Source organism: Gadus chalcogrammus, chromosome 8, assembly GCF_026213295.1.
Source record: "Gadus chalcogrammus isolate NIFS_2021 chromosome 8, NIFS_Gcha_1.0, whole genome shotgun sequence".
NCBI lineage: Eukaryota > Metazoa > Chordata > Actinopteri > Gadiformes > Gadidae > Gadus > Gadus chalcogrammus.
The window spans coordinates 14,348,393-14,375,910 of record NC_079419.1 but is presented as its reverse complement, the minus strand read 5'-3'; the positions used below and the strand labels follow the sequence as shown (position 1 = coordinate 14,375,910).

General features: G+C 45.0%; 2 protein-coding genes and 2 pseudogenes across 2 annotated transcripts; 2 read left to right on the top strand and 2 right to left on the bottom strand.

The window, feature by feature from the left end:
* Nucleotides 1-917: 917 nt before the first annotated feature.
* LOC130388176 (high affinity cAMP-specific 3',5'-cyclic phosphodiesterase 7A-like) lies at nt 918-14,034 on the bottom strand. The gene is made up of 14 exons (XM_056597551.1): nt 13,956-14,034; nt 13,224-13,815; nt 10,413-10,473; nt 10,009-10,098; nt 8,909-9,060; nt 8,679-8,742; nt 7,504-7,599; nt 6,943-7,043; nt 6,535-6,666; nt 6,245-6,336; nt 5,887-6,031; nt 5,447-5,543; nt 5,279-5,359; nt 918-5,151 (listed from the first exon to the last, which is right to left on the bottom strand). Exons 2-14 carry the CDS (start codon nt 13,359-13,361, stop codon nt 5,006-5,008), a joined length of 1,395 nt encoding a protein of 464 aa, XP_056453526.1. The 5' UTR covers nt 13,362-13,815; nt 13,956-14,034; the 3' UTR covers nt 918-5,005.
* Nucleotides 14,035-15,215: 1,181 nt separating this feature from the next.
* LOC130387875 (dnaJ homolog subfamily C member 5-like) lies at nt 15,216-16,665 on the top strand (annotated as a pseudogene).
* Nucleotides 16,666-17,533: 868 nt separating this feature from the next.
* On the top strand, nt 17,534-26,997 carry LOC130388177 (E3 ubiquitin-protein ligase TRIM63-like; annotated as a pseudogene).
* On the bottom strand, nt 24,475-25,196 carry LOC130388178 (corticoliberin-1-like). Its single transcript, XM_056597552.1, has one exon. It carries the CDS (start codon nt 25,037-25,039, stop codon nt 24,578-24,580), a length of 462 nt encoding a protein of 153 aa, XP_056453527.1. The 5' UTR covers nt 25,040-25,196; the 3' UTR covers nt 24,475-24,577.
* Nucleotides 26,998-27,518: the final 521 nt, after the last annotated feature.

Below are 27,518 nucleotides of genomic sequence, written 5' to 3'. Positions count from 1 at the left end.
AGAGAACCATACTAATTCACACAATAGCGTTGATGCAAATCTAGCATTAAAGGTTAATTTAAGGAAGTTCTCTCCTGTCACGCTGAAACTAGTTTGCTAGTAGTAGTGCTTTAATTTGCAGTGTAAGAGAATTCTGAGAAATCTGAATGCTGACAAAATTCTCAGAATTCTGACACTGCAATTTATTTGCACGCTACGACTAGTGAACTACTTTAAAAAAAAACTCGACACTGCGACCAGGCGACAAATGACTGGTGAGAAGCTTCTTAAATTAACCTTTAATGCTAGATTTGCAGCACTTTAATTCCCGTCAACTTTGTTTTCTAACACCAGCATTTCCACAACTATGCTCATGTTCGTGACTGCTATAGGCCTACAAAACCATTTATAGTGCATCTATTTTTCTGCTGGGTAATGCAGCTTTAATTTGGGCTCTGATTCTGAATAAATGCCGCTGCTGAACTGTGTGAATAAATAAAGGGAACTGAAATCTAAAGAAGACACGTGGTTTTGATGTAGGCCTACCGTGAATTCCAGCTGAAAGTGGAACATTGCTGCCATCAGGGGAAATTAATGTAACCTAGGCATATTGTAAGTAGCTTTCAATTCCTTGTTTTTTTGTTGATCATGTTTCGTTGGAAACCACGGGAGCTGGAAACAGCCCAGAGTAAGTCATCTCCTTTTTTAACGTTACAACAAATTCACAACTTGTTTGACACAAACAATGACAACTTGATTGCTGTTAAAGAATGTTGCCCACATAATTAGCACCAGTTTTTCAATACTGAGCGTCTGTAGCCTGTAGTTTTATAGCACACACACACACACACACACACACACACACACACACACACACACACACACACACACACACACACACACACACACACACACACACACACACACACACACACACACACACACACACACACACACACACACACACCATGCGTGCACGCACACACGCGGAAAATGAATAATGAATGAAAAATTGTCTGTCTTCAAAACTTGAGGAAGTTTTAGTGGACAAAAACTTCCTTAACACAAAAAAGGAAATTATGGATATACAGGGTGTTTTTAACATATATGGATCCAACAATGTTCCCAACACTGACACAGATAATTCAGATCATTGCACTCACAATTCCTGTAAACAGTTGTAGTTGTGAGCGATCTTTCAGTGTGTCGAGAAGGCTCCACACCTGGCTTAGGTCAACCATGGGGCAAGGAAGGCTTCACCAACTTTCTCTTTTGTCCATTGAAAAGGAGCAACTATGCAAAGTGAGTCAAAGCCACGTTATTGACCGCTTTGCCACCATGAAGGCGCGGCGATACAGCTTAATAGTGAAAAAATAATCATTAAAAAAGGCTCTATGCAGTAGTGTATGGCCTTATTTAGTTTAATTTAAGAGCTTTGATGGTTCTATAACATTTTCCAGGTTGATTGGTGGCAATGAGCCACCTCACCTTAAGTCAGAAATTCTATTAGTTTTAAACCTTGTTTCTTGCCTTTTTAGTACATGTCGTTCTGGCAAAATTATGCTGTTTCCACACAGCTTCTAAATAAATATAGATGTGTAGACTTCTCCTGATAAAGAGGTGAAGGTCATAAAGAGACTTTTTGTTTATTTGTCAGTTACCTTATTTGTAAATCTTTGAGATGTGTATGTGTTTAAATAAATATAATTGTACGGTACTCATGAATCCATCTTTGCGTCTTTACCTTTACCAGTGCTTTAATATAGCCTACAATATGACAGTGACAATGATTTTGAAGCTTGTACATACCCTTCTGTATCCATCTATTTCATATTGTGCACACGTAAAAAAAAAAATGTTGGCAGTTGGGGGCCTTTGCCCCAGTAAAACTCTAGGTCTAGCAACGCCCCTGACTGCGCCTATATGCGTTTAAACTCATTTACGCTCATTTGGAGCTATAAAACGGACACGCTAACGCCACTGGCAAATGCCAATGACCACAGTGTAGTATTAACATCGGCTGCCAGCAACGTTGGCACTTACCACGAGCGTTTCGGGAGCGGCGACCACAAGGCGAGTGAGGATGGCTAGTTGGGTTATTCAATGAACTGTCACCAAGGATCACATGACAGCACAACGATAACATAACATGATACAATAACAAGTATTCTGTATCATAATCAAACGCATAGACCGCGAATAGACTGACACGTAAAGCTACATAATGAAAGGGTATGCGACTTGATTGTTGTTGGCTATGCTTCCTGGTCGGAGACGAAAAAAAGTGTCAGCTGTTAAAATGCGCGTCTGTGATTGGATATTGAGTGTTCAGCTGACCTCGCCGGCCATCCGTTCAGAATGTTGTAGGATTTAAAGAGCCAACGCCCTAGGAAAAGTTGATGGGCTTTCCGTCTTTTTTCATTGAGTCTGATAATTTGGCTCAGCTCACCGATAAGAGCCGGCTCTTCATATACCGTAGTTGAGCCTAGCTGAGCTATTCGAGACAACTCGTTCCCCGGCAACGACCCGTCACTACACATCCATCAGAAAACATACCTGATTTTTCGTCACTATATCAACCATTCTGAATACTCCAAGTGTATAGCTTCGAAGATAAATTAATGTGGTTAAAGATCACTAATGCATATACTTACATTTAGCATAAACCTTTGCATTGTGTTGAAATGGCTTGGATCACAGTGTAGTTAAGTATTATTTATGCCGCAAAAGAGTCAATTCATTTTATTATTGAAAATGTAATAACTGGCAAATATAGCAAAATATCAATATTTGGCAAGATTTTCACAAAATAGTTTGTCATGGAAGTTCCTTCACACAGGTGACTTGCATCAAAAAGTCTTGGCATTTTCAGAAAATACAAATTTCACTTTACTATGAAAAGCACCTGCGTCCTTCTACAACTTTGTGTTGTCTAAAGAAAACAAAGAAAAACCAACATGAAAGATGTCAAAAAGCCGAACGGTACACATGTGAATGATTTACTAAGACAAAAATCTGTTTGGTCACTTAAGAAATTAGTGCATAGTTTAACATCCATCTATCCATTCCCCAACTGCCTTTTAAACAAAAAACAAAGCATAACTTTTATGACAAAAAATGAAAAGGTCTGTTTGTGGTCTGGCTTCTTAAAAATTGTCAGAAATTGTGTATTGACTATCTACAGTTATGGCTGGTGCATTTGGGTTTCCCATCTGAAGTATGGGGAATTGTCAGCAACAGCATAGTTTAATGGAAGTTTCCACTTGGCAACCTAATCATGCTTGCAAGAACGGACTGACTTCCATGTTTTTACCCATCGTCATTAACTAATTCTCCTTCAATAGAACAGTACCGGTGAAAGCAGCCAGTACAGCAAATTGTGTTCCACAACTCCACTGAAGGAAGATTTGAGTTCACGACATCTTGATGAACGAACAATAGCCCCACCTAAGCAAAATGACTAACTTCTTAAAAGAAAAACTGAATGTAATGCAACAAGTGTTTCTTCCAAGAAATGACGGTTAAATACAAACATTTAGAAGCTAAAAACGTAACACTCTAATGTGACAGATACCGATTTAAAGAGTTGGATTTTTCACATGATGGTGTATCACATCGTATATTACCATTATTTGGTAAATATTGTTATTTTTCACCCCCCCCAAACATGACAGATGTGCCCTTGAAAAAGGAAAACACAATTAAAAGAATAGTAATTCAAACTCAACAGTCATGTCCATTTTCACAGTGGAACGATCAACCAAAAACCCTTAAAAAAATACAAATAAAGAGGAAATCGTCTCGATCGAATGGCGTTTCTCGTCTACCTTAGCAAAAGAGCAAACATTTTATGCAAGTGGTAATTAATTCGACTGAATGTGCACCGTTTTGCCCCAGAACCAATACCGAGTTAAGCCATTGGTTAAATTAAGTTAAATTAGCATGTAACAAAATGTCTGCCCGCCCTTGGCCCCATTCCAAACATCCACCGCGGGTCTCCGGAACAATCTTCATGTTCAATGTTTCTTCTTCGTCATTGGCTACATATTTGGGGTTTCCAATATTAAATTATAGCGCTACATAAAATAAATCTGTCTGAGCAATTTTCCCCCCGTTTCTGAACTCTTCAGGATAATGTGGGAACTTATCTTAAATCCTCAAAGTCCACGAAATGACCCAATAAATCCTGTGAAAGCTCCGGTTAGCGAAAGGAAACATTTTGATACCAGAGCTTGAATCACACAACAATAAATAATATGTCAGCAGAAACATCACAATATAGTAATACATCTATGCATTACTGTGGTACGTAGTAATCCATGGATTACCTTAAGTTTGAATACATTGTCGTAGTACTTTGGTAAGGTAGTAAATGATCGATGTAACTGTACTCCGGGAATACATCCCAATGTAATAAATACGATTAAATGAAATAACAAAGTAGTCATTGGTTAGTTGGTGGCGTCGAAAAGGAAGCAGGATAAAGGCAGATAGAGAGCGAGAGAGATACAGGGAGACAGAGAATAAGAAGAAAGAATAAAAGTGTAAGAAGACGAAGGAGAGCGAGAGAAGGGAGAGACGCATTTCCACAAGCTTTCCTTTCCTGAGGTAAAAGCTTTGCAAGTGGTCTAGGAAGGTTCCTAGGTCTCTAGGAGGTGGTCCGGGTTACTATATCTGTAGGGAGGAGGTCTAGGAAGGGTCCTAGGTCTCTAGGAGGTGGTCTAGGTTACTATATCTGTAGGGAGTGGTCTAGGGAGGCTGGTAGGTCTCTACGGTGGAGGTGGTATGGGTTCCTATATCTCTAGGGAAGTGGTCTAGAGAGGTCTCTAGGGAAGTGGTCTAGAGAGGATCCTAGAAGGTGGTCTAGGTTCCAGGAGGTTCTCTAGGTACCCATGTCGCTAGCAGGGGGTTTAGGGAGGTCTCTAGGGAAGTGGTCACGGAGGTAGTCCAGGAAGGTGCCCATGTCTCTCAGAGGTGGTCTACGTTCCTTTGTCTTGGGAGGGGGTCTAGGAAGGCTGGTAGGACTCTAGGGGGGGGTCTCGGGGTGCTGGCTCGGGTCCGTCCAGCGGTCCAGGTTGGTCTGCAGGTGGGCCAGCATGCGATGGGACAGGCTGGTGCAGGAGAAGCGACACCACTCCCTGAACAGAGGCTCCACCACGTGGCGGATGAAACCTGATGGAGGACAGCACTGAAGCTCAGAGAGTGGAGGCGGTGAGCTGGTGTGTTTATGTAGACATAGAATGTGTGAGTTTAAGGTGTGCGTAAGGGTGTGTGTGTGTGCGTGTGCGTGTGTGCATACCAGCTTGAATGTGTGCCGTACTGTCGGAGAGTCGATCACAGAGGGGGCTGACTGCCATTCCGTGTTTTTTCTCCACGTCGCCTAGGAAACCATTCACAAATACAGCTTCAGACCCAACACACGCCTACTTCAAAACACACACCAATATCCCATCACATTCACACCTACCTTGGTGGAAGAACTCAGCTGTGACTCTGGAGCTCCACTGGGAGCTGAGCCTCCAGACTCGACACGGGTTACAGATGTCTGCACACTTCATGGTAATCTGACACACACACACACACACACACACACACACACACACACACACACACACACACACACACACACACACACACACACACACACACACACACACACACACACACACACACACACACACACACACACACACACACACACACACACACACGTCATCAAGGAGCATGTTAGGATAGGCATGTTGTTCAGGGATTGTCCACTAACAGTGTGTGAGGAGGAGGGGACGGGGAAGACCGAATTAGAGCGAGCGAGCGAACAAGAGAAAGAGAGTGCAAGAGAGAGAGATAGAGAGCGAGAGAGAGACAGAGCTAGAGCCAGAATGAGTGGGTGAGGAGTGAAAGATATACCTGCAGGACCAGGTGACGGTGGCTGGGGTCAGCCATGCTCAGGTCTTCTCGGTCAAGGTGCTCCCTGAAGCGGGCCAGGTAGCGGTTCTGCTGGCTGATGTCTGTGGCCAGGATCAGAGAACCCAGTCGCTCCTCCAAGTTGAGCCTGCATCGACAATGGAATCAAAAATACAAATCTACCCTATGGGACTACCAAATCCATCTAGCAGAACTACAAGTTCACCCACTAGAACAACGAAATATTCTAGAAGGACTACAACATAGATTAGGCCAAACTACAAAAATCAACCCTGAATCGCCTACAATAACGGTCTGGAAGAACTACTATACCCATGGTATTAGCATGAGTGTGACTGACCGGTCAGTGATGGGCAGGTGGTCCAGGAGCCCAGACTCCCTCAGCAGGCTCACAGCACACCTCCAGTGGTGGCTCTCCAGAACAGAGGAGTTCTGCAACATCAAGCCCAAACACACATCTTCATCACACTATTAATTTCCCAGTGCGTGTGTGCGTCTCAGAGTGTTCATGCTTGCGTACGTGCGTGCGAGACTCTTGTTTCTGTATGCCTGTCCTTGTTTGTGTGTATGCATGTGTGTGCGTGCGCAAGCGTGTGCGAGTGCGTGTGCCTCTCTCCACAGGTTCCCTACCTTGTACAGTGCAGCCAGGTGGTGTCCGGTCCGGACCAGGAAGCCCTGGTTGACCCCGGGGTGATCCAGGTCGTGGGTGACCGCCGCAACTAACGCCAGCAGCATATCACAGGAGCTCAGCGTTGTGGCAAGCTGCAAAACAAGGATACACAATGTATTACACCTTACATCATATTCAACGTACAACCCTATCGTTTCTCTCCTGAGTGTGCGGTGGGTGGTCCCGCCGTGAACAAACTGAAACTGAAACTGTCCTTCGGGTCCTCAGATGATAACATCTGCACTAGTCGGTCGGTCAGGCATAAACTTGTCCAAGTGTCCCCTTTAGTCATACTGGGTGGGTGCTTGACCACGTTTGAAGTGACCCGCTAGGACCCAGTGCCGAGGCCGGGTCCAGGGTGGGCTCACCTTGGGCTGCCTCAGGAAGCAGTACATGGCCTGCGTGACGTCAGTCGCGTGGAGAGAGTTGTGGTAGGGATTCCGCTGGTGGTAGTCTGCCTGCACCATGACTACATTACAACAACAACAACAGCAAATTACAGAAGAAGCGCTCATCCAGTGGCGTGTGCGGGCAGACTGGGAGAGCACTAGTGGTTGGGTTTTCCTCATCTGTCATGGTAGGCTCGACAAGTTTACACAGGAGCCTGTTCTAAATTAGCACCCTGTTGTAGTTTAAATGACAGAGTAGACGAGTGGGGTGTGTGCCAAATGCAAGCTTAAACTTTGTGTACTGGAAGTATTATTAGACTTTTAATTGGTTTAAACACAGTGTCCATGAGAGGGATGTCCCACATGTACAGCTGTGTCCCCAACCATCGCATAATCTCAGTTTAATTCCAGATTATACTCACACTTTTTACATTAAAGATGTAAATAGAAGCGAAACTAAATTCAAGGGAATTGCACGGACACATCTACATCGGCCACTGGGCTCCCCAGCAGGGGGCAGCACTAAGACGACCTAGGTACCTAGGAAACTACGCAGTTTGATGGGGTCCAGACGAAAGAGCCGGGTCAGTCCCAGCTGGAGGAAGAGGTGAAAGGTCAATGTCACCAGGCCGTTTCCTGTAAAAGAGAAGCTCCTTAGCATAGACCACTACCACGGATAGGTCCTTCAAGAGAAGCATTAAGTGACGGAAAACTAATAAACACTTGAAATACAAGTGAAACTCAAAATAATAGAATATCGTTCAAAAGTTCATTGATTTCAGTAATTCAACTTAAAGGTGAAACTGATATATTATATAGATTCATTACATACAAAGTGAGATATTTTCAAGACAATATTTGTTATAATTTTGATGACAATTTGAATATTGTCAAAAGGTTCAATATTGTAGGATCAAAGTGTCACACTCTAATCAGCTGTTTAATCCAAAACACACAAGACATTTTAGAGCACTTCATGCTTCCTTCGGCATACAAGCTTTATGGAGATGCTGATTTCATTTTCCAGCAGGACTTGGCCCTATACCCACACTGCCAAAACCTGGTTCAATGACCATGGGATTCACTGTTCTTGATTGACAGGCCAACTCGAATCTATGGGGCTTTGCCAAGAGAAGATGAGACTGAACAATGCAGAAGAGCTGAAGGCCGCTATTGAAGCATCCTGGTCTTCCATAGGACCTCAGCAGGGCCACAGGCTGGTAGCATCCATGCCACGCCGAATTGAGGTAGTAATTCACGCAAAAGGGGCCCAAACCAAGTACTCAGTACATATGCATGATACGAGTACTTTACCATACCATACTTTTTAAAGGGCCAACATCGCTGTATTTAAACTCCTTTATTGATTTCATGTAATATCCTAATTTGGGGTTTTCATAAGCCATATCCATCAAAATTATAACGAATGAAAGGCTTGAAATATCTCACTTTCCATGCAATGAGTCTATATAATATATTAGTTTCACCTTTTAAGTTGAATAACTGAAATAAAAGAAACTTTTGCACGATATTTATATATTTTCGAGTTTCAGCCGTATACATCAGTCGAAGCCTCTAAAGTTAATTAGGGAAAACGCTTAATCTACTCTTGTTCATTTCGTAACAGGGTCTTTGTAGGCTGATGCAATCACACAGAGCAACCAGCAGGTGGGGCCAACAGACAGACAGATTAAGAGCTCAATGGTGACGCTTACCATTTGTAGCTCTGTCAAACATGAAGATGTCGAAGTCCCAGCTGTCCACCTTGTCAAGCATGCACTGAAAGAAAGCAGCGGGAGTGAAGCATGAGCAGCCTTGGTAAAACTGCACTGACAACACACACACACACACACACACACACACACACACACACACACACACACACACACACACACACACACACACACACACACACACACACACACACACACACACACACACACACCTTGACCTGGCAGTTGTACACCTGGTCGAGGAGGTGCTGCGGGCCCGAGGGCCGCTGGAGGAGGTGGCGGCTCTTGAGACCCCTCTGGAAGCTGAGCCGTCTGCGGTGGCTCTTGAGGCCCCTGGCACCTGGCCCTACGGGACCCTGGTGACCTGGGCATACAACACCGACACGTGAGGCTGGGGCTACCAGGCTGCTAGCAATCAGCTAACCCTACCGTATTCTTTACCATTTTACACATTGCCATTAACTATTATAATTCAGCAGATACTTTTCCCTAAAGCGACCGACAGTGAATACAGGTACTGGGAAGCCGTACAAACTTTCTCTAATATGCATCCATAAATTGTGGACATTTGGAATGGCCTGCTCTAAAAACCCTTCAAGGCCCGGACACACAAAACCAACGTCCCACCTCGCCTGTGCCTTGGCCAAAAGATGCACTTTAACACAACGCAAAGACTACAGCTAACGAGGGTTAGGGTTATGAGATGAAGTGGAAGAATGAGACGATCATTTTGTGTAAGTAACTTGTAGTCATTTGCTGCTTTGCCCACTTCCATTTCTCTTTTCGTGCATCGATTCACTTAAGGTGAACAGCCAATCCAAGTGCCCACGGTACGCGAGACACCGCAGATACTGAACGACAGCCCGACACTGTCCGTTGGTCAGCCAGGTGTGTCAGGGGCTTCAGTCCAAGTCACCGCACCATTTAAAAGTAGAACTAGAATTAAGTTTGATACCTGGCAACCACATATTAATGCTGAATGCAACAGACAGAATACACAAAGGGAGGTTATAATTCATGTTTGAGTGCATTGGGCTTGAAGACAGAAGGGGTTATTTGTTTTTGTTAATAACAGTTGTGCTTGTTAGCTGCTAGCTATCGCATTAAGTTCTGTAGCTAGGCTGTTATTTAGGCTATGTCTGTCCAGTGGTTGCGTTTTATATGTAGACCATGTCAATATTATGTGAAATAAATAATTTCAAGCATTAATCAAGGACCACTCCCAGCCTTGGCCAACCAGCAAATAAACGAAAACCACAAAGTACCATTGGGGTAACCATCACATTGGGGTAACCATCGCATGTCTACTCACAGTGAAACCTCTGATAGTCGACCTTGACGTGGGAGTGAGGGGCCCCACGCACTGGTTCCGACGGCCCCGGGCCCCGTTGTTTCACATCACCTGGAAGGGGGAGAGTGGGATGGGTGAGAGGAGAGGATAGCGAGAGTGGCTATGTACTTTATAAAAAAACTTTATTTATGTACATGTTTATCTTCAATGCCAATAAAGTGGTTTTCAACGTAATTATTTACCATATCAGTGTAAGTGTGCAGATGAGTGTGGTGTTGGACAATTGTGGTCAAATGAAGATAGTCCTTTCCTTTATGGGCTAGCCACTGTAAAAAATCTTAACACAGGAAGGAACAAAACCAGGTGCTTGTGTGTGCTCCCTCTGCGCCTACGGCGGAGGTGAGAGGGGGTGGAGCGGCACTTACCGAGCAGGTGGAGGTAGAGAACCGCCTGATCAGCGCTGTTGTAGGACACCCCTCCTCGCCTCTGAAACAAACAGCAGGTCATTACTGCTAAACCAACCGTCTTCGACCACGGCCTGAGAAACACACAGCCCTAGGTCCCATCAGTTGTTTAACGTAGTCGGCCGAGCAAACACTATAATGTGATGCAACTAGATGCACGTGAGCTCCAAGCAGGTAGGGGTTAGGCTATCTTGCTCAAGGATGCTTCAATGTAGACTGAGGACATTTGGGTTTGAGTGTGTGTGTGCAGGGATTTGTTTAGAAAAGAGAGAACACAATTTGAAGTGTGTCAGACAGACATGGCTGCAACCCCTGCTGTGGTGGCCAACCCAAGGGGCCACAGCCAACAGCTCCCCCGGTGGCAAGCTAGAGGTATTGTCATGACAGACACACTACTGCAATACTTACTGTAATGCAGTACTGCTTACTGTATTACTCTACTGCTGCATAGCAAAAGCAGGAAACAAGGCAATAAAAAAAACAACAACAGTTAAACAGAAAAAACAAACCGTTTTATTTCAAGACCAGTTTAATAACTGGTCTACACAGCCAGTTTACAAAAAATAATAACTATTTAATAAAATAACCAGGTCAATCATGAAATAAAAAAGAAAACCTTTCAATTACGCAACAAGCAGTGTGAATCAACTGTTAAAATAAATGTGATTTTAATGACAGACCGACCGGTTTCATCAAACACGGGACGCTTCAGGACAAGAGGACAGCAGGACTAACAGTCGTGATGGTGCTATCATGGAATACCGCTGCAGGCTGACCCACATCCCCCCCACTGGGTGGTCGCACACGGGGCCTCCACACGCTCTGTGTATGACTGTCTCGTCAGTCTGTGTGTGTGTCCTCAACAACACAAACAATCCATCTCCAGTTATTAAATCCATGTCTGCATCATCAGATAAATCAGAATGTATTTGAGGAGGAGAGAGGGACGGACGGTGGGGTACAGCACAGAACGCAGTAAGCGCTCTCTCGCTCTCCTTTACTGCAGTGGTGGTCCGTAATGTGATCTGTGGGCGTACAGTATGTAGTTCTGTAAACCGTTCGATGATAGTGCTGGGAAGTCTATGCGATGTTCGGTCCACTCCGAAGTTGTGGCCATTTAATTTGTGCGGAGCAGTGGTGGTATTGAGGGGTAAACATCCTTGCACAGGTTTCTAAGGATTTGCTGTGTTTGCAGCAGTTCTGTGTTACATCAGTTAGCAGCCCAATCATCATGGGTTCAGTCACAACCAGGGCAAGGCGTGTTGGGCACCTGATCATCCCTTGTGTTCCCTGAACCATGGCTGTTTGATTGAAAGGTTTGTGACAGGACAGACAGAAAGTGTTTGGCTAGCAACTGGTTGGATGATACATTTTGGTGTATCAGTGTTTGGATGCTAGTGTTTGGGATTTGACTGTCAAATGCCCCCCAAAGCATGACTTATTCCTGTACGTTTTATCATAAATGGGCAACCAAGTGACGACGACAATAGAAGGATGCTTTTCTAGCATTTCACAAAAAAAACTGATTAAAGGATTCAGACAGTTTTCCGGGACGCCAGGTTAATATTGAAGTTTTTTATGTCAAGATGTGTTCCACTCACCCACTCTCATGGTCTACTCCCGTACCATAATTGGCAGTTGGTGAGCCATCTGGAATAGAAAGTGCCTAGCCAGGGCAGCTCTTATGCGCTTACTTGTGTTTGACAAAACAAAGACATCTATGGGAGCTCCTCATCACTTGTTTGGATAGAATGGATGCCAAATTTTGAAACACTTGTACAGCTCGAGAAAGGACGAGTTGCAATCAAATCATGGCTTATTTACATCTCATCTCATAGAACTTGTCAACAATCAATGTGGGGGTCTTAGTCAACCATCGAGATCCAAGATCGGGCCATCTAGCTTCCACAGTACACTATTGACCAAACTCAGGCAGAGCCTCCCCACTCATTCAAATACCATGCAAAACATGTTTTCATGCAAATGAGTGGCTCTTCTGGTTTATCTGAACAGCCACGAGGTGGTTGACGATTAGCGTATTGTTTTTCTAGTTTTAGTTCCCCAACAGAGTTCCTTCCTCTTAACATGGACTTTCAAAGCTTTTCATCTGCCAGATCCTAGTACTAAGGGTTTTGGGAAGATCAAGACACACCTCAAGGGGTGTCCACTAGCATGTGTGTGGTCCAGGTAGACATTTATCTGGTGCTTGAGTCCATGGTTCTGCAAAAATTATCTTACTCTTTCAGTCAGTGACATATGTGGTCAACTTCATAAAGGGAACCGGATGTGTAATAAAGCGCTTTACTGTGATAAAGGGTTAGTCGAACTCACTAGCAAGACCGAGAGTGAACACACACCCAATGGAAGTAGCCCAGATATTACAGCGATGTTGCCAGAGGTCCTTATATGTTAAACGAGGCACTTCTCCGTGTATACAGCGAGTGTGCTTTGTGTACACAGTATACACAGTACGACCCCCGGGGACGAACACCGGAAGTCGGTCCTCGTTACAACAACAATTTGCATGTGTGAAGGCAGAGTTCACAGTCGTAATATGAACATGTCATAGTAGGAACCTAAAACCAAAACATTCACAATTTCGTTGTCGCCTCATCATCATCTACGAAAGTCTTGATTATTAGAGGTAGGTGTGTGTGTGTGTGTGTGTGTGTGTGTGTGTGTGTGTGTGTGTGTGTGTGTGGTGTGTGTGTGTGTGTGTGTGTGTGTGTGTGTGTGTGTGTGTGTGTGTGTGTGCGCGCGCGCGTCACTCACCTTGCAAAGCTGCCTCGGAGAAGGACCTCCGAACAGAGCAGAGCTGGTGCCGAGGCTGATGGCTCCTCTGCGCCTCAGCACATGCTGGGGAACCGGCCTGTCTAGAGGCAACACCGGCAGCTGGGAACATACTTCCATTGAACAGTCAACGCCGGGTTAAAATCCGATCGAGATGTAACCGATGCACCATGAACTCAGGCAGAAGTTTTCGCAGAGAAAGCGCAGGATTTCGAGTTCGTTCAAGGCGATATTGACACGGATGTTTCTTCGATCATTTTGTGTTTCCCACGGGCCATAGCTTTTACATATTTGGTCCAAAATGGTGTGGCAATTATCTTTTAAGATTTCGATAGCATCACAGAGGGAACTCGACCAATTGCTTCCTCATATTGCAGAAAGCCGTCAAACATATAGGCCTGACGTTACCTCTGCTCCAGAAACAGTCGTGACTTTACTAATCACAATGAAATACGGTTGCAATACAATTCAAAATATTCCTAAACGGTTCGGATTTTGGAATCGTAGAAGCCAAAGATAAGAGCATGGACCCAGTCCGTTGACATCTCATCGCTCGGATGAACAGCGGCAAAGCCTGGAACAGAAAACGTCGCAGTTGTAACATGATTTTCCATTGAGCTTGAACGCACGGTATTAGTTGAACCATTCACCGAAGAAAACAGGTCGAACTACGATTCATAGCGTTCATAACTCAGTCCCTTCCTTATCTCTCACCGACTGTTAGCTGTCTTCCCCAAACATTTCAACGATGGCGCGATGACGGACCTCTCGCTCCTTCAAACTCCAATCATTTTAGACCGAACCGTAAAAGGTTCCTATGATTGGTTAATCAAGGGTTGTGCATTTAAAACGCCTACATCTATTGGACGAGGGCTTCACTGGGCATCTTCTCCAATGCGTTTTCATGTTTTTTTTATTTCAATATTCATCAATTAGCCTATAATTAAACCAAACTCCATACGGTTTTCACAGATTTCGGCCCCAATGCCGGAAATAGATAAAATAATTATTACAATAACAATAATAAAGTGAACCAATTGCTTCACGTGTCGGAGCTGGAGCTTTCAACCCTGTTGGCTGAATGGGATTAGGGTTATTATTAGTAAGGGCATGATACACTTTCTTAGAGAGACACATTTTGATGCCAATATTCTAAAACCTATTACATATTCATATTAAACGAGCACTTAGCCTGTAACTTGCTCGCTCGAGCCTCCTCTAGGAAGAATGTATCGAAGTCAGACATGTGAATTTGGTGACATCCTCAGGTCGTCAGTTGAAACAGCTTTTTTAATACCGTTTTAGAGACCCATACTTGCGCCGCTTTCCTAATGTGGATGGTTTAACTCGTTCCATCTAAAGATAAGTAAGAAAACCTTCTGCTTGCCTCTGGTTCTTTTGGCTAGTGTAAAATATTAGGATTTTGTAAATATTAAAAATTAAGTACCTTGCAATAACTTTTGGCATAAATACTGTATCCTTTACTGGTATTACGACTTTACTATGTCGATTTTATGTATCCAATTGTATCATAAATATAAAAAATATATACAGCCTACATGTCCTTGATTGACAGGTCATGGGCGGGGACTCAGCCCCCCATCTCCAACTTGCCCCGCTCCACAGGTTGCTATGGGAATCGCCTGCCCGACCAGCTCGTCTGAAACCCGATCAAGCCTTGCCGATACGAGGCGACCCGCGTGCCCATTGGTTGCCGAGGATACCTGAAGCAGCCTGCCGATGAATCTTTGATGCTGGACAGAGCTTCTCCATTACTCATTACTTCGACTGACCCGTCTGTCTGGACCCACCGAAGGACCAACAAACACTTCTTGGCCCGGAAACGTTCAGGAGCAGCGGCAGGTATGTACCATATTTTTCCATAAAGAGTTGAGTTTGTTATTTATGGTATGTATTGTTACTCCCACCCCCCCCCCCCCGCCTGTGACCTCAAGCAGCAGTAATGGTGTCAGGATGTCCGAGAGCCGGCAGCGAACACTGTCCACCTCCGGGAGTCCCTGTACCTCGTCCTTGGTCTGGAGAAGAGCTGTAGCCATGAAGAAATCAAGAAGTCTTACAGGTAGGCCTGTTTAAACCGAGGGTTGAGAGAAGGACTGTCTGCCGGTGTCCCTCTAACACTCCAACATCAGGGGTTATTGTATGAACTGTGTCTGGTGCTAACACCCACAGACATCATGCAAGTACTGTGGTACGGCAGAGGGAGCGAGAAGTAACATAGAGACTGACGGAATGATGGAGGGATGAGAAGAGACAGAAAGAGGCAGAATGGTGGAGGGAGAAAAGGGGACTGAAGTCCAAGTACATTTGATTTGTTTAGTCCTTAATCACTGCTAGGTCTCAAATGGCTTCACAGGGAGACCTTTGGCGACCCAACCCTAAGCCATCTAAAGGGCAAAAAAAGGAACCCTGGAACCCTGTTTGGTATCACAAAGAAGCACACACACACACACACACAGTGTTGTTTGGATCTTCAGGAAGCTAGCCCTGCGGTACCACCCGGACAAGAACCCGGACAACCCAGAGGCGGCAGATAAGTTCAAGGAGCTGAACGGAGCCCACTCAGTGCTGTCGGACCTCACCAAGAGGAACATTTACGACAGCTATGGCTCCCTGGGCCTCTACGTCGCCCAGCAATTTGGGGAGGAGAACGTCAACACCTACTTCATGCTCTCCACCTGGTGGGCCAAGGTGTGTGTGCAGCTCCCAGTGTCGATCAGTAGAGCAGTATTTCTTGAACTCCGGGTCGGGAGGTACCTAAAATGGGTCGCGATCCAGAGTTGTGTCCAGCCTGATAATGCACACGCTCTGAGCACATGAGAGTGATTAGTGAACTCTTAGTGTTCTGTGTGTGCGGGGGTTGACACACTGAAATTGCGTTTTTGGGTCCTGACTCCTCTGTCTCTCCAGTGTCTGTTTGCTGTGTGTGGGGTGCTGACCGCTTCTACTGCTGCTGCTGTCTGTGCTGCTGCTGTAACTGCTGCTGTGGCAGACTGAAGCCCACGCCGCCCGGGGAGGGGGCGGAGTCAGACGCATACGTCTCCCCAGACGACCTGGAGGAGGAGGTTGGCCATGACAACGGTGAGCAGAACCAGGAAATGGGTTTTCAGAGGGCCGCTTCACCAGGAAGTATTTCCTCCTGTGGTAAACCATACTTCCTGTGGTTGTAGAAGGCGGAGATGCTCCGGTGGTGCAGCAGCCCAGCAGCGGAGCCAGCGAGAAGACTCAGCTGATTGCGATGGAAACCGCAGGTATGCGGACACCTACACCTGAGGACCCGCCCCGACCCCATGGGAGATTAACCTCTGACCTCTACTCTCAGGCTACCAACAATTTCAACTCCTTTTCCTACAAACAGACTCTCATGATGTATGTGGTGTTTGACCTTGTTTTGGGAAACTTCTAGAGAGCACACAATTGGCACATACGACTCGATTTTGTGTGTGCAGAACCAGGGCAGGAACATTTGATTGGAGAGGGTGTTACGTTAGAGTTAGAGTGGGCTTTGCGTTTATTTTTATTATAAATAATTGAAATCCAATTTTTACCAATATCAATGGCTGCAGTTATGAGAATGATATGTCCGGACAAAAGCCCTTGGTCATAGTAAATTAAAGTCTTTATTCTATAGACCCGTGAAACAACCGGATGTTTAACACAAAGAACTGTAAATGTATTCAGTTGTTGTGACGGATGTGATGGAAAAATAAGTATGTTGGTCACATGATTAAATAGTCACAACAAAACCAATCATCAATCTATGAATATAAACTTATCACATGCATTATCTTTTGATGGAGAGAATGTCTTCGTTCTAAATGATGTAAGCTTACTAAATTCATCTTCAGTTACTTTCAGATACACATAACATTAGTGATTTGGTTGCATGTTCGGACGTGTGTTTTATTTTAATATGCGTTTAATGAATGTATCTTATTTTTTGTATTGCATAAACATAACATTATCTTGCACCATTCCGTCAACTGCAAAATGTCAAGATATAGACATATATTATAAATAAAGGATTATTAAAAATGAATGATGTGTCAATAAACTGACGCTACTTTTAGTCCACATGATAGGCCTGCTGCCTAGCTTGCCTGGACCGAGGACACACATACAAACGGTGCGCACTCACAACACACACAACACACACCACACACACACACACACACACACACACACAAACACACACACACACACACACACCACACCACACAGGCCTGCTTACACTTTCATATATGGGCATGTAAGCATGGCAACGCTTGACGTGGCCTTTACTAAAAACAGCTCGTGACATTCAATGGGCGAGACGCCGCGTGAAGCAACTTGGAGGACACAGTTTGCGAAACGCCCGACACTTCTAATTGCAACAGTTCTTGGGGGATTTGGCCCCTGAGTTGACCCGAAGAACGCGACAACGGGTCCACTCTTTGAACGGATTTTATTAGCTAATCTCTGGGGATTTGACGTTCCGCTCAACTTTATAACAAGATGGACAGCTTGGAGAAGCAGCTCGTCTGTCCGATATGCCTGGAGATGTTCACAAAGCCGGTGGTGATTTTGCCGTGCCAACACAACTTGTGCCGAAAATGCGCCAACGATATTTTTCAGGTATGTAGGGAGTATCGCCCCAGAACGAGAAGATATTGTGTTGTCAGTCTGGTATCCTGACAATGGCCTCTTTATACCAACTTGGTTTGAAGTTGGCAACCGTACAGGAGCGAAATAGCACATGAAAATGTACAAACACTGACACTTAAGAGATTCTTCAGTAGCGGTTAACGAGTATAATGTAACACAGTCACACCATTATAATGCTATAACGCAGGCCCTGCGATTGGGCCTACAAAGGACCAGTTAATCAGGACCACAATTTAGTTCTATAGCAATCAACTGTTTTGGCATATATGTCAGCATCATTCTGTAGGCAAAGAAAAAACGGTAGCCTTTCCTCACCACGACAAAGGAAACTTCTTAGAAAGGATATTTTTGGTTTCAAAATAAATACCTTCATGGATGTTATAGGCATCCAACCCATACATGTCGACGAGAACCGGTTCTACAGTTTCGTCCGGAGGGCGGTTCCGCTGCCCGTCCTGCAGACACGAAGTGGTTCTGGACCGACATGGAGTCTACGGACTGCAGCGCAACCTTCTGGTGGAGAACATCATCGACATGTACAAACAGGGCTCCACCAGGTGAGGGATTATGGGCTACCAGGTGAGATATGATAGGCTACCAGGTGAGATATGTTTGGCTGCTATGGGAGATGGGCGACCAGTTCAGAGATGATAGGCTACCAGGTGAGATATGATAGGCTACCAGGTGAGATATGTTTGGCTGCTAGGGGAGATGGGCGACCAGTTGAGAGATGATAGGCTACCAGGTGAGATATTATTGGCTGTTAGGTGAGAGATAGGCGACCAGTTGAGAGATGATGGGCGACCAGTTGAGAGGTGATGGGCGACCAGGTGCACACCAACGTGTAGACTATCTTACCAGTCCACACAACCTCCAGATGGTAGTTGGTTACCTGAAGACTAGACCAACTTAACAAACACTTCTATCAGATACAACTAGATGTTTACACTGTAAAAGGACGTCAAGATGATTGTTGGTTACCTGTAATGGGACTGACTCACCAGACAGACACCAGATTAAACTGTACGTGTAGAACAGAATAGGACCTCCAGATGAGGTTGGTTACAATTAACAATAGTTGAATTTACCAACCCTTTACCATGGCTGATCTTCATTGTAATTGATCACGTTTCGGGCTAACCCACCAGCTACACCACGAGAGTGGTGCCTCGTAGTGCCCAGGCCTGTTGGTGTTATCTCCGCGGCCTGCTGCATAGCCAGACCCTATGGGCTATTATATCTTTAGGGCAGTGGGGCAGCCAACCGCCAGGGCCTATTTTTATTGTGGGACATGAGGAGTGACTTCACTAGACCATCCATGCTGTCAGCTGCTTCAAAACACACACACACACACACACACACACACACACACACACACACACACACACACACACACACACACACACACACACACACACACACACACACACACACACACAAATGTTTCTTTAAACCTGCAGTCTATAACACCATGGTATAGTTCTACTGGTGGACTCTGGGAGCCACCCAGTACAACCACAGTCTTCTACTGGTGGACACTAGGAGCTGCCTAGTACAACCACAGTCCTCTGGCAGATACTGGGAGGAACCTGGTCTGCTGGGTCTCTACCCTCCTCTCCTCATGTCTCTCCTCTCCTGCAGCCCCAAGGAGGCTCCTCCGCCCCAGCCAGAGCAGCCCTCCTGCGAGGAGCACCCAGAGGAGAAGATAAATATCTACTGTGTGACCTGCGGCACCCCCACCTGCTCCCTCTGTAAGGTGTTTGGCAGCCACAAGGACTGTGAGGTGGCTCCTCTACACAGCATCTTCCAGGAACAAAAGGTCTCGCCCACAACCTTTGGCCCCCTCTAGTTAACAGTTTTACTATAGCTTGGTTGTTTATTACACTAGTGTGTGTGTGTGTGTGTGTGGTGTGTGTGTGTGTGTGTGTGTGTGTGTGTGTGTGTGTGTGTGTGTGTGTGTGTGTGTGTGTGTGTGTGTGTGGGTGTGTGTGTGTGTGTGTGTGTGTGTGTGTGTGTGTGTGTGTGTGTGTGTGGTTGCAGGCTGAGCTGACAGACTGTATCTCCATGCTGGTTGGGAACAATGAGAGGATCCAGGCCGTCATCTCTCAACTGGAGGGGACCTGCACAACTGTAGATGTAGGTGTAGACGCACCGACACACACACGCACGCACGCACACACACATACACACAACCACCCACACATAAATACACAGACATACGCGCATGCATTTACATATCAAGCACATGGTATAATGCATGCATGTGAAAATAAACAACACCACGTACTTGCAAGCCACAAGGAGGGTATATAAATGCAACACCCATGCATGCCTTTTCACCTAGGCAAACTAAGCCGGTGTATGACTTATTTGTTAAGGAATTTGAGTCAAAGTAACGATACTGAAAGAGGACTCGGCATAGGCGAGTGAAAAGTCGAATGTGTTTTTAAAATACAGTAAAGTTAAAGCAAAAAGCCCCTCGAATGTATCTCTGAGGTAAAAAAAAACACACAACACTAATGTGGTGTGTGATGTGACGTCACTCCAACGCTGCAGGAGAATGGCCGCAGGCAAAAAGTCAAAGGTGTGCAGACCTTTGACCACCTTTACGCCATCTTGGAGGAGCGGAAGGGAGAGATGAGCATGCAGATTACTTCTGAGCAGGAGGAGAAACTGGACTACATCCGCTCCTCCAGAGGAAGTACACAGACATCTGGACAACATGGCCAAGGTCCTGGAGACCGGGATCAACATAATGGACGAGTCTGAGATGGCCATCTTCCTGCAGGTGAGGATGTCTGTCTGCCCTGCCTGTCTGTCGGTCTGCCCCTCGATCTATCTGTCTGTCTATCTTTAAATGTATCTTTCTATCTATTCGTCTGCCTCTGTACCTGGCATGTAGTGGCCAGCGTGTCTGTCTGCCTGCTTGCCTTCTATCTGTCAAAATAATAATCCTTACATACAGCACAGGATCAAAGTACTCCACAGGGATGTAACTCAGGGTCTGTCTTCTCTCCTCAGGCTGCTAAACCACTTTTACAGAAGTAAGTCAATTTAAACCTCTCTAACAGCATGCTGAATTAGTTGATCAGTTTGATTCAGTGAATCAGATTGAGGTTAAATCAGCCTGCAGTGAATCAGTGAAAAGTGAAAATGATTGTTTGCGGCATGAGAACAGAGGCCCACACAGAGGCTGTTTTCCCAATGTGGAAGGCTGCAGCCTTGCTAGGACGCGTCCTTGCTAGTCGCGTCCTATGGAGATGAGACTAGAGTGCTAGCTCGAGTGCTTCCTAGCGTTTGTAACGTTTGGACTTTGGAACGACTTACTGGTGTGGAATCGTTCCGCTTCCGTTTTTTAATACTGCATTTGCGCTTGTAAACACATGTGCGCTTATGGATAAAACATGGTAGCAATCAAGCTGCTCGATATTTATTCGACTTTTGTCTGTTATGAATGCGGTCATGTCTCTTTCGCATGGAGCCTCTTTGAGGAAGTCACAAAAGCTTTGTTGCGGTTGATCGAATCGTCTTTATAAAAAAAAAATCCAATCAATTTTTATAAAACTAAGTGAAATTGTCTGAGAACTTAATTCATGCATCACATTTACAGTATGGTTGATTGCTATTATGCAGGGGAAAAAAGACCAAGAAAGTGATGATAAACCTGTATTTATTTGGATATATTATTTAACTGATCTGATTCATTCATTCATATATACCTACCTACCAGTGCTTTGAACACATAAGTATATTATATAAAATACAATTATATACGTTCATTACAAATTACAAACATTGCAAATGATCGGTGGTGCATTTATTTGACAACATTGGATCCCGCAAGAGCTTCTCACTGATAGTGCAGTATCCCTTCCACCGGTAAACGATTGTTTGTGCGCCACCCTAAGATGCACAAAAAGCCTCAGTTTGCTGGGCTGACCCTAAAAAAAAGATTAAACACAAACATAAATAGGTATACATAAATAATGTAATCTTGTGAGCGAGTAAATTGACATTGGTGACAGTGGTGTTTAACACCAGCTACGTCCATGCAAAATATAACAACGTATAATTAAGTTGCAAAAACGTTTGAAAAGTGGCACAGGTCTTTAGGCTTGATTATTTGCATTAACATGATGAATCTATAAAAACCAATACTGCACAAAATATTTCTGAAAACTTCACTTACATTTGAACGTGCACTGCTTTCCCTCTGCCATTTTAATATCCCGTGCAGCGTGTGAACGCAGAGGATTGTGGGTAGCTTTGGCTCGTCTAGGATCCAGCAAGGCATCCGTGAAAAATCTCGGAATGCTCAAAAACAAAGGACGCGAAAATGGCGCGAACCTCAACATTGGAACAGTGATTGTCGGCGTTCTATGAACGTAGCGTCCTTAAAAAGGCGGCCGTTGAGCATGCTTCCTTGACATTGGGAAACAGCTAGAGCAAGGACACTCGAAGGGTCAGGGGTCGTGGCCATATAAGACTGATTAAATATTGACGCGATGACAGCAGTTGAGTGAGTTTGTGATGTCATGAGCGGTAACGAGGTCATGGCGGTGATGAATGTTTACAGGATCGTAGAGGGCACCAACACCTCCCACCTGGACAAGGTGGAGCGCGGCTACGAGAACATGTCTCACTTCACCGCTCACCTGGAGAGAGAGAGGCGGGCCCTGCAGACCATTGACTTCCTCAAACGTGAGGAGACACGCTGTCCAGTCATCTCACACTCACACACATGTCATCACGTTATCTCGGATGTTTCCATGACACTCTTCGTTTCGTATTAATTTACCGAAAAAATTTATACATTTTCCTTCTGTCAGTAGATGAAGGAGAGGATGATGATGAGGCTGATGCAGCGGCGGGGAGGAGAGGACGGACAGCTGGGGGCGGTAGTGAGACCTCCCAGACAGCAGGGGGCGGTAGTGAGACCTCCCAGACAGCAGGGGGCACCACGGCTCCACCACCCTCACTCGCTAAGCAGCCAACACGACCGCCAGCGCACACACCCCCTGCCCCGGTCCCTGGCCCGCTCCCCCCCGCGCCTCGCCTGGAGGCCCCCGACACCAGCCTCCTCCGGGCCCCCAGCCCCAAGAACCCCGGGCCCAACCCCCCTGCCCTGCCCACGCCACTGGGAACGCCCCATGCCATGCCTCTGCCGACAGGGAGTTCTGCTCAGGTGAGAGGAGACACAGCCACCCTGCCAGGCTGCTGGATTCGCGAAATCACGATCACTATCATGCGAGAGTCCGTCTTGCAGGGATTCTAGTTAAGCGCTTGGTGCCGAAACCACTGTGGTTCGGACCAATCATCGTCGAGGTGGAACTACTTGAACTACGTGTAATGTAATCGATGGTGATAAGACAGCCGGTTCATCCAAACCCCCTGCCAGAGATTTATTGATAGTGCCTGCCCTTCTCCATTTTTTTTATGTTGACATCTTTATCAACATACCCGCCAGGGTAGAGATGGACACCAACAGATATCTGTGTGATTTTTTGGGCATATCAACCAGTTCTAACCTCTAGAGTAAAACATTCTCGTGAGTTTTATCTCTTGGGTATGAGTTATGATGACAGTCAAGCCATTGTTAGATGGCCAATATAAGCAGAATGATACATACGTTGTACATTTACACAGATAATTTTTCCAGAAGATCAGAAGGGTAACGCATGTGATGCATACATTTGAATGATTATGGCGTAATGGCTTCATATATGGCATGAATCTGATCTGTGCTCCAATGGGCCGGGCTAAGCGGCCCTAACCGTTGTCCTCCAGTAGGGGGAAGCACATGCACTCAGATGTTTATTATTTTAACATAAATAATGAACGGATCCTCCGTCCGTCAATATAGTTAGGATAAATAATTATTAATACTTCTAATGGCGAGTAGTAGTGTTTGTGCTTTATTTAAGTACTCTTAGTTAACATTTTAACATAGCATTAGCCGTTGACACACGACTTAACCAATGTCTCTTTTCTCCAGGCTCCTTCTGACGCTGGCGCTCAGAACGCCGACACGGAGGACGGGCCGCGCCACGTCTTCTCCTTCTCGTGGCTCAATCAGAAATAAAACCATTCTTCCCTCCAACTCGGCTCAATGGACACACCGAGACTTATCTCGTGCTTATGTCCGTTGAAATCCAACACTGTAGCCTTCATCACGTCTGTGAATCTATTTCCATAATTGTACAAGGGGAGATAGGTGCGTAATTGAACGCGTCCGTGCGTAAAGATTGCGTAAATGACTGGTAGAATACACTGGCTTTCAATAACCGAGGCGACACGTGAATCAGCAATGAACATTGAGAAATATTTTATTACAAATAAGATATATAGCCTGAGCTTCTTTAACATTTTAGATGGATGCTCCCATAATATTGTCTAACAAAACTTGTTAGCATGTGTTTTAGAAGGAAATATTTATTTCGATGGAACAAAATGACCATAACAAATGCATTATGCGTGATTCAAAGGCAGAATTAAGGCTTTTAAAATAGTTGCAATAGTTAGGAAGCCACCAGGGACAAGATCCTATAACACATTTTTACAAACCCGACAAATGAAAGGACCAGTTAGTTGTGGTATGCATCAAAACAAAAACAATACAATAATTTAACACGTGTCTTACGAAAAGAAAAAAAATGGGTTGGTTCTTCCAAAGCTCATTTGCCAAATATGTCCATCATTTTGCGGTTATCATTGGCCTGCTGGGCGAGCTGTTCCGCCCGAGCCATCTCCAGAACTTCTCGGAGCAGGTGGAAAGTCAGGTCCAGGGAAATGGGTGGATCGTCGGAGCGCTTTTCTTTCTCCGCGGAATCTTCCTCCTGCTGCCCTTCGGAGCTAGCGACCTTTCGCTGGGTGAGCTGCAGCTGCAGGGCGCGGTTGACTGTTGCGGCTGGGGACGGGCCGTGTGACCACAGGTCCGACCTGACCGGAGAGGGGTCTTGTTTGGAATTGTCCAGCTGGATGGAGTACTGCTCACCGAGCCGGAGGAGGATGGGCAGCGGCAGGTGCTGAAGCCTGTCCGACAGGCGGGATCCGGTCCGGCTCTCTATGGCTCTGCACTCATAAGCGGGCTGGCAAGCTCCCAAAAGAGCCACGGCACAAACCATCATGAGATTCATCTCTGCAGACGGAGACGGAGTTTGGAAGTTACCAACCACGAGAGAAATAGGCCTACACGTTTGAATATGCCTTGTGGATTTGGATTGCCAAAAGTGTATTTTTTATGTTTTATATTTAAAAAAATAAATTGCGCAATGCATCAATTAGAGAATGCAACTAATGGTCTGGTATCTTGAAATTGAAGGCTACTGTGCAAAATAAAGATAGCCTATCTGATTATTTAGATAAAAAATACGAATCGATCCATCCATTCATACACAGAAGTTTGGTTACCTAAGGTGAACTGCACACCGCTTCCTTCTAATATTGAGGTGGAGTATTTAATACAACCGGTCGCTTTTGTTTATTTATATAGACTTCGGTTCCGTCTCATCAACAACGAGGGTGCCTACGCAAGTGCTAACGTAGACCTTGCAGGACCTGAATTCAAATGTCCAATGTATGGATTCCTTCTATTATTAGCCAATTTTCAGTGTCAGTTCATGGGCTGTTCTGGTATTGTCCAATATACACATAGAATATCTAATTGAAACTATAATATCCAATTATCGGCCCAGTAATAACGACAATAGTCCTGCACCGAATAAACAATAACTTCTCAGATGGAAAATGGTAGCTGTTATTTAAATATAACATTTGGAAATATATTCAATCTATTCCAAGTGATATGCTTTTTAAACACCATTATCATCCCTATTTTTTTTTAAAGTATTATATTTATATTATCCTTTTTATTTCATACTTTTTTTTCAACTAGTATTTTTTTGGAGGACAGCGAGTTTGTGAAGACAGCGTTTCTAAACATGAGCTGAAACCTCCGAAGAACAGTGACCTTCTAAAGCCAAACCAACACAGAATCCATGACATTTCATCTGGAGAACAAATAACACTCAAATAAACATTTCAACAACACACAAACAGATACACCAACAATGAGGAACTAAAATCAAGAATACAATATGGCTCCTATACGACCGACTGGGAAGCTCTCAGTGTCCACCAGCAGAATATTGGTTGTACTTTGTAGGTCTAGTTTCCACTGGTAGTATACTATGGTTAAACTGGGCAGCTCCGTCCACCAGTAGAAAACTGGTTGAACAGGGCAGCTCCTAGTGTCCAAGAGTATTACACTACGGTCACACTGGGCAACATTCACTGCCCACCAGCAGAAGACTATGTTTGTCCAGGGCAACTCCCAATGACAACCAGTGAAGGACTGTGGTTGTACTGGGCAGCTCCCAGTTTCCAACAATAGTCAACTATGGTAACGCAGAGAGGCTCCCAATCTTTCCAGAACAGAACACCAGTTGAATCAGATAAAAGCTGGCGTCTCAAAAGTAACAAGACAAATAGTTTGGTGCTTGTTGTGCTGGCTGCTCCGTCATCCACGTCTCTCTCTGACCTTTAATCATTGACTGATGATGACAGCATGTCCATACGGCTCTCCCATTGGCTGGTTGCATTCAATTAGAATGGATGTCACACAGGAACTAGTCGTCCTCTGTTTCCCCTAATGAGCAAATAGAATAAACTAAAGACACAGGAATGAGCCAGTTTAAAAAACAATAGCAATTGCAAATATGTATGAGTGTTTACATAATGTTCAATAGTGTGTGTACACAATAATATAGTCATTTGTATATTCCAGTGTATGGTTATTGCTGCATGAGTCACTGGTTATGACTCATGCAGCAAGGACAGACGTTGCTGCCAGACAGGAACTCTATACTGGGAAACTAATAGACTGTAGATGCTTCCTAATTATTCCAAGTTCACTCAGAAAGTTCAAGTGGCAAGGCTCTGTTCTGCCATGGATAGGCCACTCAAATTATCATGGCGAGCTAGACAAGCTATAGGGACAGCTCACTGAGATGCCAATTAGTGGACAATAGTAATCAGCTAGTGGGACATACTGAGATCCAAACCTTTTTCACATTTGGAAAAGTTGTCACAGGGTTGTTTAGCTGATGAGGACCTCAGAATAGAAGGAGTGTAACGATGGAACTCTACGCCGTTGTGTATCCCAAGAGCATTATGGTGACACTGTGGAGATGACGTCATGGAGGGGACATCATGAAGGTGACACCATGTTGGGGACATCATGGAGGTGCCATCGGGAATGTGACATCAAGGAGGTGACATCATGAAGGTGAGCCCATGGAGGTGACTTCATGGAGGTGACTCTACTGAAGTGACATCACAGAAATTATGTCACTTAATTTCCTTGATGTCAGGGATTCACAGGGATTACTTTTTGGATACAGGTCAAGGAGCAGGTAGGGGTTTAGGCATCTTGCTCAAGGACGTCAAATAGACTGGGGATCGTTGGGGATCAAACCCAGTACCTTTTGGCTCAGACTGGAACACCCCAGCCACTGCATTTTCATCCACATCAGCAGGAAGTTTGCTCCCCAAAGCGACGGCTGGTGTGTGTTTGTGTGTTGAGGGGTCACCGGAAGGAGAGGGCTAGCCCGGTCT